This window comes from Phocoena phocoena, chromosome 2 (assembly GCF_963924675.1).
Source record: "Phocoena phocoena chromosome 2, mPhoPho1.1, whole genome shotgun sequence".
Classification (NCBI taxonomy): Eukaryota; Metazoa; Chordata; class Mammalia; order Artiodactyla; family Phocoenidae; genus Phocoena; species Phocoena phocoena.
The window spans coordinates 163,420,242-163,435,099 of NC_089220.1; the positions used below are offsets into that span (position 1 = coordinate 163,420,242).

The window sequence follows — 14,858 nt, forward strand, 5'->3', positions numbered from 1 at the left end:
ATGATACTATATAGAAAATCACCCCACTGTTTTACATAGAATTCTTTAAGTTAAAGAAGTCTTTAAATTAAAGAACCATACCTTTAAAATGTTGTGTTTTTCATGAAACAAATCTCCTTTATGTCTTAGCAGTTTAGTGCAGTCCAAATGGCTGCATTTGAAAGCCCAGAAAACCTCTAAAATCATATTCACTAATAAAAAGGAAATGTAAGTAAGCTCTAGACACCTTTCAAATAAATCTAGAACAAACTAATCTAGGATATATTAAAAAGCCCTTTGGCAAGTTCTGTTTTCATAAATGATTAATGGTATATTAAATAGCACAGCAACTTGTTCAGTTTTTCAAATCCCAAACTTAAAAATTTACACTACACAAACGGCACAATGAACCTCCACAGCTCACAGTAGCTTCACTTTGAAGACAAAACCACGTAAATGGGGAGGAACTCGAAATGTAAGCAGTACCAGAGAGCATATGTAGACTTCTAGACTGAATATTGTCTTCCAGGGGATCAATGTCGAAGATGGAGCCAGGATCTGTGCGCCAAACTTTGAGGTCTTTTACCAAAGGAAGAAATCAACAAATCAAGAATGAATAAAAAAAAGTCAGCACCCAAGAGAGTTAAGCAAAAGTCTGAAAAGGGGCATATGCAAAAAGCAAGCATGTAATAGGCAAACCCACCGTACAGCCTACTTCAGAGAACAAAGGGATATTCACACTCACTGGATTTGCTAAGAAAACTTTGTGATCAAATTTAAGTTGCCTGGTTCATTGACCTTCCATGGGGAGCCTGTGAATCATCACCCAACACACGTGCACGCCAGACAACTCCCTGCATCCCTGAACCCTCACCACTCGTGCTCTCCACACACTGAAACAGGTAAAATGTTGGGTTAAAACTCCTGATTAAGGACATGTGAGTAACTCATAAGAAGTAACTAAAAGGTTTTTGTCTAAGAAAACAAAATAAAAATCAGAAACTTCTCCCCCTACAACAGAAACAAATGTTGAACAAATTGAAAAATTAGTAACTTTCCTTTCTAGCCCTGCCTTAGATTTTAGTATAAGCCTTGCTCTGTCACCATTCAACACTATGTTCCTAAGATTTTTCCCAGGCTGACAAGAAGGAACAGCAGGACGAGAGGTTCCTTCCTCTCTGATTTGTGAGACTTTCAGACAGCTCTCGATTCTCCCAGTTCAGAGATAATATTAAAAAATATATAAGCTATTCATATTGTGGAAATCATCAGAATCTCTCTGGCATGTCTACTTGCGGTAAAAGGACGTAAATGGGATTACTGCTGTTATGTCACTCATGCAATGTCTGCAGTACAATTATACAGTACATAAGCTAAAGCGAAACAAAAAAATTGCTCATCCTTCATTATCACCCATGTCTGATATCTGGGCTTCTTTGCATAACAAGTAGGAACACTCTTAAGACCAGAAGGTTATTAAAGACAGAGGACGTCCAACAACAGAATGGATTTGCAATGATACCTGGCAAAGGCCACGAATCCCATCCAACATGGTGCAAACAATATTACCTGTGGTCCACTTTCACCTGGGCACCACCTCAAGCATTTGAGGAGGAGTCCGATGAATAAGGAAGCGAATTTTAAAGCCAGGGCAAGCACGATCTTTTTGACTGTGCAGACTTGCCAAGCAGGCCCGTCAGCTTACCAACGATGATTCCAGGTCTCCTGTCCATCTCCACGATGTGAGGATGGACACCTTTATAGGCGGCATCGCTGACAACCTGGGTGTTCTTCCTCACTCGCTCTGTCACGGGGTCATCCACAACAGGAGTAAAGCCCCTTCCCTTTGTCTTCTCAAAATCTTCATGATATTTCACCTGAAAAAGGGAAAAACCATATTAACTCAAACTGAAATTTCCTGATTGTTACACAACTCACAAAATTTTGATATAACGACAGTTGTCACTGTACCAGCTGCATCTAGATTATTTTCTACATAGATGTATCTTTTCCAATTATTCCAAAAATAATGTCTGAAACTTCAGTTTCCTAGCATCAGAAATCAAGCTGACATTTTCACAATGTTTTTCATCATTACGGTTAGCAGCTCTTTTAATATACAAACCTGTATATCAGTAAGAAGTGTTGAAAAGATATATTTTTAAAATCCTGGTTACTTCCTAAAACGAACTCACTTAGGTATAAATTAATATCTTATCTCTTAAACTTTAGTATGCAATAAAATGATAAGGTATTTCTACACAATTATTCAAGAAAACCATATTATTTAAAATTAGATTGAGAGTTACAATTATATATATATATTTTTGTATATAATTACAGAAACATATATATATTTCAAAACATGTTTTTTATGTTCTGAAATTGGATTAGGGTGATGGTTGTTCAACTCTGTAAATTATACTAGAAACCATTGAATTGTATACTTTAAATGGGTGAACTTTATGGTATATAAAGTACATCTCATGAAGCTGTTCTTTAAAAATACATATTTTTATATTCTTTAAACATGTAAACACACCAAACTCAACCCTAAAATGAACTGAAGAGAAGTCCAACCAAATATCTTTCATAAAGTACATTTACAGTAGTCACGTTAGAAATAAAAAACACACCCAAAAAGTCACTGAGAAAAATTATTTTATTAGACTAAATATTTTCATTACATTTCAGTGTGACTAGAAAGCTCCCCCCAAAGGACGGGCCCATCGGCCTTTCCATGCTTTGTTAGTTATCCAGATTAATGGTGAACAACGCCATCAGTGCCTTGGGTGGTGCCATTCCTTAGTATGTTTTAGTCACAGATGGAGGACCTGGTTGGACCCTACCATTGAAATATGATTTTGAGCTTCTTTGACATGTCTGAGACCAGGTGTATCTAAAATCAGACTTGGTCTACCTTTCATCTGTCTCTGGTCCTGGGTATATTTTACCTGCAAAGTAAATAGTAGAACATACTTAAAAATACGACAATTATAATTGAAAAAAATTACATAACTTTTTCAAGCTTCCCAAGTGAGTGAAACATATACAACGTATCGTGAATTACTTCCCAGGTAACTTGTTTGGTGAATTACATTTCGTTCTAGAATAACAATCTAAAATTTTACTCTCGATGGTCTCCTTTAAAGGCTGCAGCCAAGATGACCTAAATCTCTCTACCAACTGAAAACAAACGTGTGAGTGACCAACATCCACTAACAATGTGTCAGTAAAAGTGGTTATCACACTTAAACAGGGAAAATCCAAAGCTAAATGGAACCTAAATTTATTTTTCCATTTCTCTATTTCCCCATTTCCCACCATAACACTGAAAGAAGGCATACGGAACATCCCTCTATTTCCTTTTATTTGCCCACTGCAGACGACAAGAATCAATAAGTAACAAATTTAGGTTCCCTCTAAGCAGCCACCACTTAAAGGTAGTTTATGTTGAATACAATCCGCATCTCTGGACAGAAACACCACTAGAGAGCTGTGCATTGTAAAACCTAAATGCTGATTCCTAGGCATAAAGCTCTTTTTGACATCTGACCATCAGCACACTGCTATTTGCGAAGCTGATTATGTATAAGATTAGGATACCAATTATTGCAGACCCGAGGGCATATGTGCATTCAGAACGGAAGCCCTGGTATTTCCTAAGAGAAAGCACACTCCCCGAATAAGACACCGATGTTCATCAAGGGAGTTTAATGAGTAACTGAATTCCGTGTTAAATATATTTAAAGATTTTTTTCCCCTCTAAATCCTTACTTTGGAGTAATGAGTCATTTCTTATTTTGTTTTGCAGAGAGGATTTAACAATCCACATTCAATGGAATACATCTGTCAAATAACAAGTGTTTAACTCACACACCAAAGACTTTACTACTTTCAAAGACACTGGCTAAAATAACATGAATCATTGTTTAAATGAACATAATACAGTTTAAAACAAGACTTTAAATGTAAGTGTTGGTCACATCTGGAAATATCAACAAAGAGTTGCAGGATAATATAAAGTTAGACAGTGGCAGCTTTTGGAAGTCATCTGAAATAATACACGGACTTATTGCATATATTACAAAGGTTTCTTGGAAATCGATTTTATTTTCACAAGGAGGAAACAGGTTTGCAAGTAAATAATATAAAGGACATGTCCTTTGCGATAGCCCCAAGTGAATAAAACAACTTGCCGAACTAATATTTTCTTGATTCTTCTTTACTCTTTCCATTTCAGGAGTTATACTTAAAGCCGTAGCTCTTCCCGGCTGACCTTTATAATAAACCTGTCATTTCAGAAAACAAAAAGCAGAGCACTGTGAATCCATTCACCTAAATAAGAGTCTCATTGTACTTATTTTAAAGAGCTAGCCAAGGAAAGGAAGCTATGAAAAAAAAAAGGATGCTATCAGAAGTTCAGTCATATTTAAAATGCTTGCATCTTAAATCATTCTATTTTAATTCATCCCATAGCAGTGAATCACCGTGAATGAAATCACTATTAATGTACTCATTATATGGGCATACCGTCGGTAAAGCTGTAATACGCATTTTATCACAAAGGAGTATGATATGAAATGTCTTCATGGATATTACTTTAAGGTACTCGCACCTATATAGAATGCTGCTATACTGTTATGGCTTTAGTAATTAACTGTGGCAGAACTTCTGCCTGGATGCCTAAGTAGTAACCAGAGTCATCCATGAGGCCAGCATTCTTCCCACTGCTCCATCCCTCCTTCTCCAGAATCATGTGCCCTTTTGAGAGTAACAGAGTTACATCAACTGTGACTCTGAATATATTGGGAAAAAGTGAGCATCTGCTTCTCCAAAATATAGTTGTCAGGGAAAGTGCCAAACAGGAGACTGCCTTGCCTTTGTAATCTGGTCAAAAGGACTTTATAGGCTTGAAGAATAAAAGATTTCTTTGAATCTAATAGATCTCCAAATTTCCTCTTCCAAAGAACCCAATTTATATGTTAATGACGGCGAAAAAGGATTGTCTCAGTGAACTGCATCCACGGATTACATAACAGAAAGGAGTCAGAGCAGGACAGGAGTTGGTGTCTGAGTAAACACTGACAGCCCCTCAACAAGTGCCCCCCGAATGGACCTGTCCCATGTGACCTATTCAGCCAGGCACACTTTATAATTTTCCCCCAGCATCATCCAAAAATAAAGTGACAACAGCTGGGAGTGGGAGTCAGGGCCGGAAAGGCTACAGAACGAGAATATGTATATATATATGTAGGAAAGGGACTGGGAAAGCGTATTTGTAGGGCCAAGATGCCCGAAGCTGCCACTGTAAGCCTTTGGGGCACCACAGAAACCACAAGCATGAAGGAAGACCAGAAAGGAGGGATGCACAGTAACCTGCAAACAAAAATCAGACTGTAGTTCCTGGCAACTCTAGCAGGGAATGCCTGGCTGGACCCACAATACCTAAGACCCTGAAACCTTTCCAATAAATTGGCAGTCAGTTGAGAGCAGAGTATCAACTCCAGGTCATGAAAACTTTGTAAACACAACCCCTTCACTGACATGTTGACAATATGTTTGCTCTTGTAAGAAAAAAGTTACTAAGATCACACATTGCTGAGGTTCTTCTGGTTTTCTTTAACCCTCTTCAGCTCTGGTGGATCAGAAATTGCCGTTGCCTGTTTAATCTCTCCTCTGTATTTTACCTATGGAGGAGAAATAAGACTTTTAACAAACAGTAGAATGGTCTCCACCCAAATAGCAACAGAGGATGAGCCTCAAGATTAACCCTAATTTTTAAACATTTTTTTCCACAGTAGACACGTGTCAACCTTTCAGTTCAAATGCACCTGGCTTCCGATTCTTCTAACTTAGCAAGCACAAAGTGTTGTGCTTCTTAAAAATGATTTTTTTATAAATATATTGCTGTTCAATACCAAAACTAATTGCAAATGCCACAACTAAATGTAATGGAAATGTAAGGGGAAAACATTGTAATGAAATCATTACAGGAGAACTATAGTGAAGTAGCCATGGCAGCCTGGGAAGCTGGCTTTACTCCCATTCTGACCCTGGAGCCTCCACCTTCAAAAGGAGCTGCAGATTCCTCACTCCTACCGTCATCAGGGATCTTGTAAGGATGAAGCAGTCATCAGCCTGAACTCACTCTTAAATTTTAAAGTCTCTCAAAATTACCCATTTTAGAAGAAGGTTACTGTTTATAATGGTAAAAGTTCCATAAAAGGGTGAAAGAATGGGAAAAATAACTATTGGCGGACACATCTGAAAGAGATTTCTGAATTCAGGGAGGCCTGGGTTCAAATCCCAGCCCTGCTGTCACAAACCGTGGGTTCCCAGCATGTTCTCTAACTCCTCAAGCCTTAGTTTCCCACACCTACAAGCCAGGAGAGTAAATCGTGCCAACCTCATGGATTTATATAAAGCATTTAGCACAGGGTCCACATTAGAGGAATCTCATGATTGTTAACTACGATTCTTTTATTAGCAATAGATTGCTGACTGATTGGATAATGTCTTCTGTTTTATTTATAAGGTTCCCTGCCCTGACATTATGTCTTAGAACCCCAGTCAAGCCAGGTCTTCTTTTGCCTTATGCCAATAGACAATCTGTTTTCTCAGACTGACAACAGACCCACGATACTATTCTTTAAATCTGCATGTGGTTTTAGAGATTTACCAACTATGAGGTCTTATCCATCTTTGTGTACCAGTGACCAGGATAATGCCTGGCACGTGGCCTAATGAAGATTTCTTGAATAAACAAGCAGGACTGAAGGACAGCAAGACACTCCCCAATTTTCTGGACTCACACGAGAGGTCTACTGTCCCAGCCCCTCAATACGTGACTGTGGAGAAGAAGCGGCCAAGATGTAGAGGGTCTAATGCTTTTCAGAAGGCGTTGTAAAGAATAAAAATATATACTGTTCGGTAAAATATAGGAAGAAACAGAAACAACTTGCCGTGCTCAGCTGCTCCTGGTTTTTCCTCACTCTCTCTATCTCTGGCGTCGTGCTCACTGGAGTTGCTGTGTAACATTGCTCTTTGTACTGGAGCTGAGAGACAAGCGCAAAACAGTGTGGGATTATGGGAAGCAAGTGTGAGCTAGCACACTGCAACTGACTAAAAGAAACGTTACACAGTGACAGAGCATTCATTAGCTAAAATCTTCATTAGGATTTTAGAGTGAAATATGCTTTGCTAAAAGACTTCGTCATCACAGTGATCCCAGGTCTAAGCTTTTTCTTGCCCAAATGTTTTGAATTCTACCTTGGGTTGTTATTCTGCAAACCGCATAATTTAGTGGTGGCCTCTCTGAGTTCGATCTTATCAGCAATGATAAATGATCCCTTCTGTGAGCTCACGGCACTACAGCACCATTACCAAATGACCGTTTTATATTGAAAAATTAAAATTCTGCACTCTTATCATTAGAAATGAGGGTTATGCCAGTCCTATGCCTGCACCTCAGTGAGTGGCTGTCACTATGTAAAGAAACCCTGAACCTCAAAATTTCCTCCTCTACCAAGTTCCAACATTAGAAGCCCATGCTCTGGCTAGCATTACGGAGATATTTCTGACTGACTGCATAGAGGTGCTGTTTCTTAGCTGAGGGATCAGACCCAACGTTTGTGGTCAGCTTTCTTGGCAACTCCACAACACCCCAGGAAATAAATGAGGATCCAACACAGACAGATAGAATGACATGTCCATCAAATGAATTTTTGACAGGTAAAAGGAAAACTAGAGGTTAAAAAATCCCATTATAAGGAACTCCACGGGGACAGTCTTAATGATTTTTTGGAGTTTAAATTTAGCGTTAGAGAATTTTTTTTTTTTTTTGTAAGACATCACAAGGCCTACAGGGCCTGCAGATAAAATGGACTTGAGATGTACACCCTCAGCAGTGCATGTGCAAGTGACCAGATATTTGATAAGCCTGGAAAATAAATGAAAAAGGGTCAGGTCCCTGCCAGTGTGATTTCTTTCTCTGTGCCGTGGTATGCAGTTTGAGAGTTTAGGCAGATTCTGTGTCGGATAACTGCCTGAAGTGAGGAAAGGTCCAGTGTAATCTCTATTGATGGCAGGATACAAGGAAAGATTACTCTGGGCTGAGGTCAGAGGAGAAAAAATTGTTGAACAGCATTACTGATGTTGAGAAACTGTTGTAGCCAATTTCTAGTGGATATAAGTTTGGAGACATAAAATTGATATGGAGACTCTTTATGTATTGCATTCATCCGCTCACAAACATGCTGAGTGCTTTACAGGCAATATCTCACTTAATATTCTAGTCTCTGTTTTACAGATGAGGAAACTGAGGCTTGGAGAGGGGTTGGTAGCTTATGAAGGTTATACAGCAGGTAGGGTCTGAAGCTGGGATCAAACCAACAGTCCAGGGCCCACATTCTTCTCCACTATTCCAGTGTTATCCAAACTTCCACCACGTACACACCACTTCCCATATGACATGCCAGATATCACCTGTGCTGTGATTTATAGTATTTTCTTATTAAATTAACTCATTATTATTTTCAAATAGTTATTTTAAGGGAGTGTTATGTTTCTATGATAAATTGAAAACTAGTAACCCTTCTTTTAGAAAAAGGGACACATTATGACAATCTCTAGGCCATACTGAGTGAAGTAAGTCAGACAGAGAAAGACGAATATCATATGATATCGCTTATATGTGGAATCTAAAAAACTGGTACAAATGAACCTATTTACAAAACAGAAACAGAGTCACAGATGTAGAAAACAAACTTATGGTTACCAAAGGGGAAATGGGGGGAGGGATAAATCGGGAGATTGGGATTGACATATACACACTACTATATATAGAATAGATACCTAATAAGAACCTACTGTATAGCACAGGGAACTCTACTCAATACTCTGTAATGACCTATATGGGAACAGAATCTAAAAAAGAATCTTTTTAGATATGCATATCTATACATATGCATGCATATCTATACATGCATATATAGATATGCATATATGCATACGTATATACATATCTATACATAGATATGCATATATACATATGCATATATGCATATGTATAACTGATTCACTTTGCTGTACAGCAGAAACTAACACAACATTGTAAATCAACTATACTTCAATATAAAATAATTTTTTAAAAAAGGACACATTAAAACAATTTAATCCCTAAGTCAAGGCCAGAGCGGCAGCAGCCACTGCATGCATCTGAATCACCATGTCGGGGCACTGGCACTGCCAACAGCCTCCTCATGGCCTGAATTATGATTTCTCTCTCCACCACCTTTCTCCTGCCATCTTCCCCCCCAAGTACCCATCACACTAAACCTTCCCCTCTTTGAACAGATCTTGGATCCTGAACACATTCAGTTTGCACTACCAGGAGGGCCCTTTCTCACGAAATCCACCCCAAACTTTTATCAATTCCTCAAGATCTAACTCAAATGTTAACTCTTTCTCCAAGGGTTCTCCTCTCTCTCACTGACATAGCCTTCCTCCTCTGCATTTCCCCAGCACTTTGAAAACAGGATTATTACTTAATATTAAATGAGATATTGCAGGTAAAGAACTCAAAAAGCGTAGTAAACACTCAGTAAATATTAATTATTGTTATAGCACTTCGTGCACAATCTTTATTTATTGCCACAGCTGTTTCTCCTAGAGACCCTGAGAATACACACAGCCCCTAAGACCTCATCTCTGAATGCTCCCAAGAACAAGAACAGAGTAGGCATTCAATACCACGTTCTTTAATAAGCAAATACACATGCTTGGTGTAATGCTACCCCAACATAAATATGTGTGAAACCTTATCTCCACCTTTCAGGAACTGGCCCTCCTACAATGGTATTCATCGTAGTGGGACCTCACCCGGACAAGCGTCATGCGCACAGAAAACAATACTTAAAGGAATATGATCACACATTGCTGATGTTCTTCTGGTTTTCTTTAACTCTCTTGAGCTCTGGTGGATTAGAAATGGCTGTTCCATGGTTCATCTCTTCCTTGTATTTTACCTGCATGATTTATTTTTTAAAATGTAAGTTTTATTCAACACAAGGCTTAAAAAATAGTTAAGAATTCTTCATTTGTAACTACTGCATAGTTGAATTTTTAATTCCAATATTAATTTTCCTTCAGTGGGAACACAAATTTTTATTTCATCTGGTGCTTTCAGGATTCCTTTATCCTGAAGTACAAAGAAACCCATATCCATTCACCTATCCATCACTGAAGAGGTTTTTGTTTGTTTGTTTGTTTTGTTTAGTTTTTTTGCGGTACGCGGGCCTCTCACTGTTGTGGCCTCTCCCGTTCCGGAGCACAGGCTCCGGACGCGCAGGCCCAGCGGTCATGGCTCACGGGTCCAGCCACTCTGCGGCATGTGGGATCTTCCCGGACTGGGGCACGAACCCGTGTCCCCCGCATCGGCAGGCGGACTCTCAACCACTGCGCCACCAGGGAAGCCCTGAAGAGGTTTTTTAATTAAAATAAGCATACATTGCTTGTGAAAATAAATTTTATCATCAGGCAGATGCACCAAAAACCTTGGAAATTATCTTAATATAATAACTTATTATTTTCTATTTGAAAAGCAGTTTCTATTTATTAACATGTTAATTGAAATTCACCATGTATTTAAAGGCAAAAGTCAAACTGAGTTAGCTACAAAGTCTTGGAAACACTGTGTATCTGACCGAGAGTACCCAAATGATCCAGAATAAGAAAAAAATAAAAGAAGAGAAAGGGGAAGGTGGAGGGAAATGTACTACAAACAGAGGCCACTGAGTGCTGATCGCTGTAGATGGGCCAGTGGCAGAAAGTCAGGAAGTGTCTTCTACCCACACAATCATGTTATGTAAAGCCCGCCTATATCCCGGCATTTGCCTCAATCAAAAGCTCCTCGTTCAAGTCCATTTAGAGGAAGATCAACCAGACAAATGATAATGCCAACACACAGTTATGCCTGGGACAAGCTCTTTAAATTTACGAAATGATTAGTGATGCTATCATATCAGGTGGTATTTTAATATGTGTAAAATTCATGGAAGATTGGATTCGAGAAAAAGGACACACTCATATGTACGGAAACATGGGCTAGACTTAAGAGGCACATGTTGACATTTAGCCAAGACTTAAATCTACATAAAACATCTTTTAGAAATCATTTGGTAATGTTTAAAATGATTAAAGCTGAAATCCACACTGACAGTCATAAAGAAACGATACCTAAATATTTTTGCGATCATCTATATCTTAGCATCTGTACATTTAATGTGAGATATGAGTAACAACGTCAATATTAGGCCAGATCCAGAATAGTTAAATGGAGAGTACATTGAGACAGACTAGCTCTAACTAAGATTCAAAAGTAGTTCTTAACAGAGAAAGCTAATAGCCCAAAGATTTTTACTCTGGAGGTGGAAAATGTCGAGATCTTTAAATGTTAAAGAGTCCTACCTTGGTTTGACAGATCTAGCTAACCTTGAAAGGGCAACTTTCCATTTGAATACTAAGCAGGAGTTTAGGGCCCAACCTCATAGAGATACAGAACTACTGTTGTTTGCTACAAGGGGCAGTGGGATGCTGGGAGACGAAATGATAGACTGTACTACTTTCTGTGATTTTCCTCGGGTGAGAAGCTAAACATGATTAAAGATGAACGTTTTTGTTTTTCATACGACTCCAACCAGTCATTTCACTGGAGGCAATAGAACTGCACAGTACAGAACGTTTATAACATTATATACACCAGTACACTGATGGGTACATTTCAAATATTATCATTTGGCAGTGAAGGAGACAACCGTTTTACATTTCTCAGCCGAACGAATTTCTCCACCAGACTCTAGCGTTGCCTGACACAGGCTCTCGCCGTGGCGGATCGGAATCCTCACCGTCAGGTCCTCCTCCTTATGCTTTCCTCAGGAGATAGCTTCATTCATGCTACAGGGGTTTTCGTGCACAGTTTCATCCATGCTACAGGGATTTTAGTGCACTAGGATTCTGCAGATTTTTTGTAAGTTCATTTTGAAGTCTGTTTACCACAGCATTACCTTGCCTCTCCTACTCTGTCTCCACAAATGCCAGTGCACACATATTCTAAGATGCCAGGTAACCGTCAGAGTTCCTGACAGAGGAGTTTAATCAAGGCAGTTCTACTTGGATGACTTCAAGAAAACTCTGCCTCTAGGGTGAAGGTGAAGAGAAAGGTCAGGCAAGGGCAAGTGAGGAAATAACCCTACTGAGTTCCTCAGCAAGAAGCTAAATACAGTAGGCCCTTCGCTTGCTCAGTGTGAAACCGTGGATATGGAGGGCCAACAGTAAGGCAGTTGAGCATCTGCAGATTTTGGTATGAATGTGTATGAGTGTGTGTGAGTGTGGGCTGGTGGGGCTCCTGGAACCAACGCCCATGGATACTAAGGAATGACTGTATAACAACTCTTACCAAATATGCCTATTGGTAAGGATAGCAATTATCCATTGTAAATGTCAAGCACTGAATGAAGAAGTTTTTAATCCATAACATTAAACACCTCCTCTACCCTTCCCCCAAGCTCAAAGGGAACTGGGGGTGGGGAAGCAGGTAATTTATTTTACAAAATTATAGTGAAGGTGTGTGCTTTCCTTTGCTAGAAATTGGAAGAAGCAGAAGGCGAATGGGGCCTCTTTGAAACCTTCTCTTAAGCCACCAAATGAATGTTCTAGGGCCTTTAATCATTCTGTCAGGGTAAAATTTCTTTCCTCCAAGTTGTGGAAAGGTATTGAAATTTATCCTTTCTCTGAAAAATTTAATACACTTAAAATTCTGTTCAAAAGGGTGAAATCTAATCCTAGATTTCATTACTGTACTATTAAAGTGATCTATCTCTTATGCCCTATGATATATCAAGATGAAATACTGCTTTAGGTTCAAGGGGAACAAGGCTACAGTTTCCTTCTGAAAGTTAGACCTTTGATATTTGATGAAACAGTGCTTCAACAAAGTGAAGAAAAAAAGGCAGCCAGTTTAGTAAAGAACCAAAAACATTTATCTAGCTTATGTTTGCTTTTGGAAAGGATGATTAATGCTATAGAGAACTGGGGGCTTCCATGGTGGCGCAGTGGTTAAGAATCTGCCTGCCAATGCAAGGGACACGGGTTCGAGCCCTGGTCCGGGAAGCCCACATGCCGCGGAGCAACTAAGCCCGTGCGCCACAACTACTGAAGCCTGCACTCAAGAGCCCGCAAGCACAACTACGAGCTCCCATGCCACAACTACTGAAGCCTGCGCACCTAGAGCCCATGCTCCGCAACAAGAGAAGCCACCACAATGAGAAGCCCGTGCACCGCATTGAAGAGTAGCCCCTGCTCACCGCAACGTAGAAAAAGCCAGCGCACAGCAACAATGACCCAATACAGCCAAAAATAAAAATAAATAAATAAATTTATATTAAAAAAAATGCTATAGAGAACTTACTGAACTAATATTCTGCTGATTTTTCTTCACTCGCTCAATCTCTGGAGTATCTTTTACTGCTGTGCCAGCTCCTACTTCTTTCTTATAAAGTACCTTTATTATAAGAGAAGGAAAAGGATAACTATAAGCTTATTAGAATTCAAGTCCTAGAGATCTGATTCTTGAAAAAGAAAATTTCTCAGATTTTAAAGTAACGTGAATACAGCTTCTATTTATGAGAACCAATGTCACGTTAATCAATTAAATAATCCATTATGAGAATAAATGCAAAACTTTGGTTTTGTATTCCACAATATTACAGTAAACCTCTACTACCTGTTCTAGGGTATGCTTGGTAACTTACAAGGCTTGCTCTAAGAATATAAATCAGCAAACTAGAGTTTCCTTCTCAAATACAAATACATATCACATGTGTATTTGAGAAAAATCAAAGGACATATTAAAAAAGCTCACTAAGCAGTTATCATTTAATTCAAAACCAGCATGAAGTTTTAAGCAACTGCTATTCTCCAAACGAGAGCAAAGATGCTCTCGTTCTCTTCAAAGAAAACATTAGCTCTATCTTCAACATTAACACTAAGTCAGCCTATTTTCCTTATCTTTCCACTTATTCCTTAGACCTTCCCATGTCTCTCCATCCCTACCAATACCCACCCCTTTCAAACACAAAGCAAAAGAAAAAACAAAGCATCCTACAGAAAAATAGAATAATTATAAGGAAGTCATACGAGGACAGAACAACTCCCTCTCTTGGTATTTGTTAACCCGCAGGTCCCGTGAGTGTGTGTGAGTCGGGGTGGGGAGAGGGGGGCCCTGGAATCACCAGGACCAGTGGGGGTCAGGAGAGCAGGACATGAGAGATGTTCCCCTGCAAAAGCTAGAAATCTGGGAGACCGTGGAATCACAGGAGATAAGAGCCACGCTGCCCTACTCCCTCATCGACTCCTCCAGCAAGATTTCTCCATTTCTCAGCACCGCCTGCCTGTGAAGACCCTAAAGGTACCTGAGCAGCACACCTGGAGGGTTAAGAGCTTGCCAATTTACTAGAAGTAGAAAATATTCCAGAAATCTTCAGAAATAATAGGATTTATATTTTTAATAACACATTTGCCTAACTACTAAATGAGTTCATTCTACATTAAAATATTAGCTGTACCATCAATTTTTATTTTAGAATTCAAGTTTATATATCCCTTAAACATAAGCCCAATATCTTAATGAATGGTGCTGACAAAATTCCTATGCCTCAGAACAAAAATATGAAAGTTTAGGAACTGGTTACAAACTGGTAAACCTCTAAGTATATTATCAATGTAAATAATCAATGACCAGGAAGGAAATCACTTCATATGACTATTTTCATCTTCAAAGTAAAATCTGTGTGGAAGATTAAGATCTCTTTCTTGAGTGA

At 39.0% G+C, this 14,858-nt stretch overlaps 1 protein-coding gene across 3 annotated transcripts in view; it reads right to left on the reverse strand.

The window, feature by feature from the left end:
• NEBL (nebulette) overlaps nucleotides 1-14,858 on the reverse strand; it is a 339,842-nt gene that overhangs the window by 29,114 nt on the left and 295,870 nt on the right. Inside the window, exons 18-25 of one of the 3 annotated variants that reach the window (XM_065872789.1) lie at nucleotides 13,448-13,540; nucleotides 9,915-10,007; nucleotides 6,945-7,037; nucleotides 5,577-5,669; nucleotides 4,179-4,271; nucleotides 2,829-2,933; nucleotides 1,685-1,856; nucleotides 466-558 (exon numbers count right to left, since the gene is read on the reverse strand). In XM_065872789.1, the coding sequence (XP_065728861.1) occupies nucleotides 466-558; nucleotides 1,685-1,856; nucleotides 2,829-2,933; nucleotides 4,179-4,271; nucleotides 5,577-5,669; nucleotides 6,945-7,037; nucleotides 9,915-10,007; nucleotides 13,448-13,540 (835 nt within the window). The remainder of the gene's footprint in view (nucleotides 1-465; nucleotides 559-1,684; nucleotides 1,857-2,828; nucleotides 2,934-4,178; nucleotides 4,272-5,576; nucleotides 5,670-6,944; nucleotides 7,038-9,914; nucleotides 10,008-13,447; nucleotides 13,541-14,858) is intronic. The other 2 variants (XM_065872790.1, XM_065872791.1) reach the window with 2 other exon arrangements.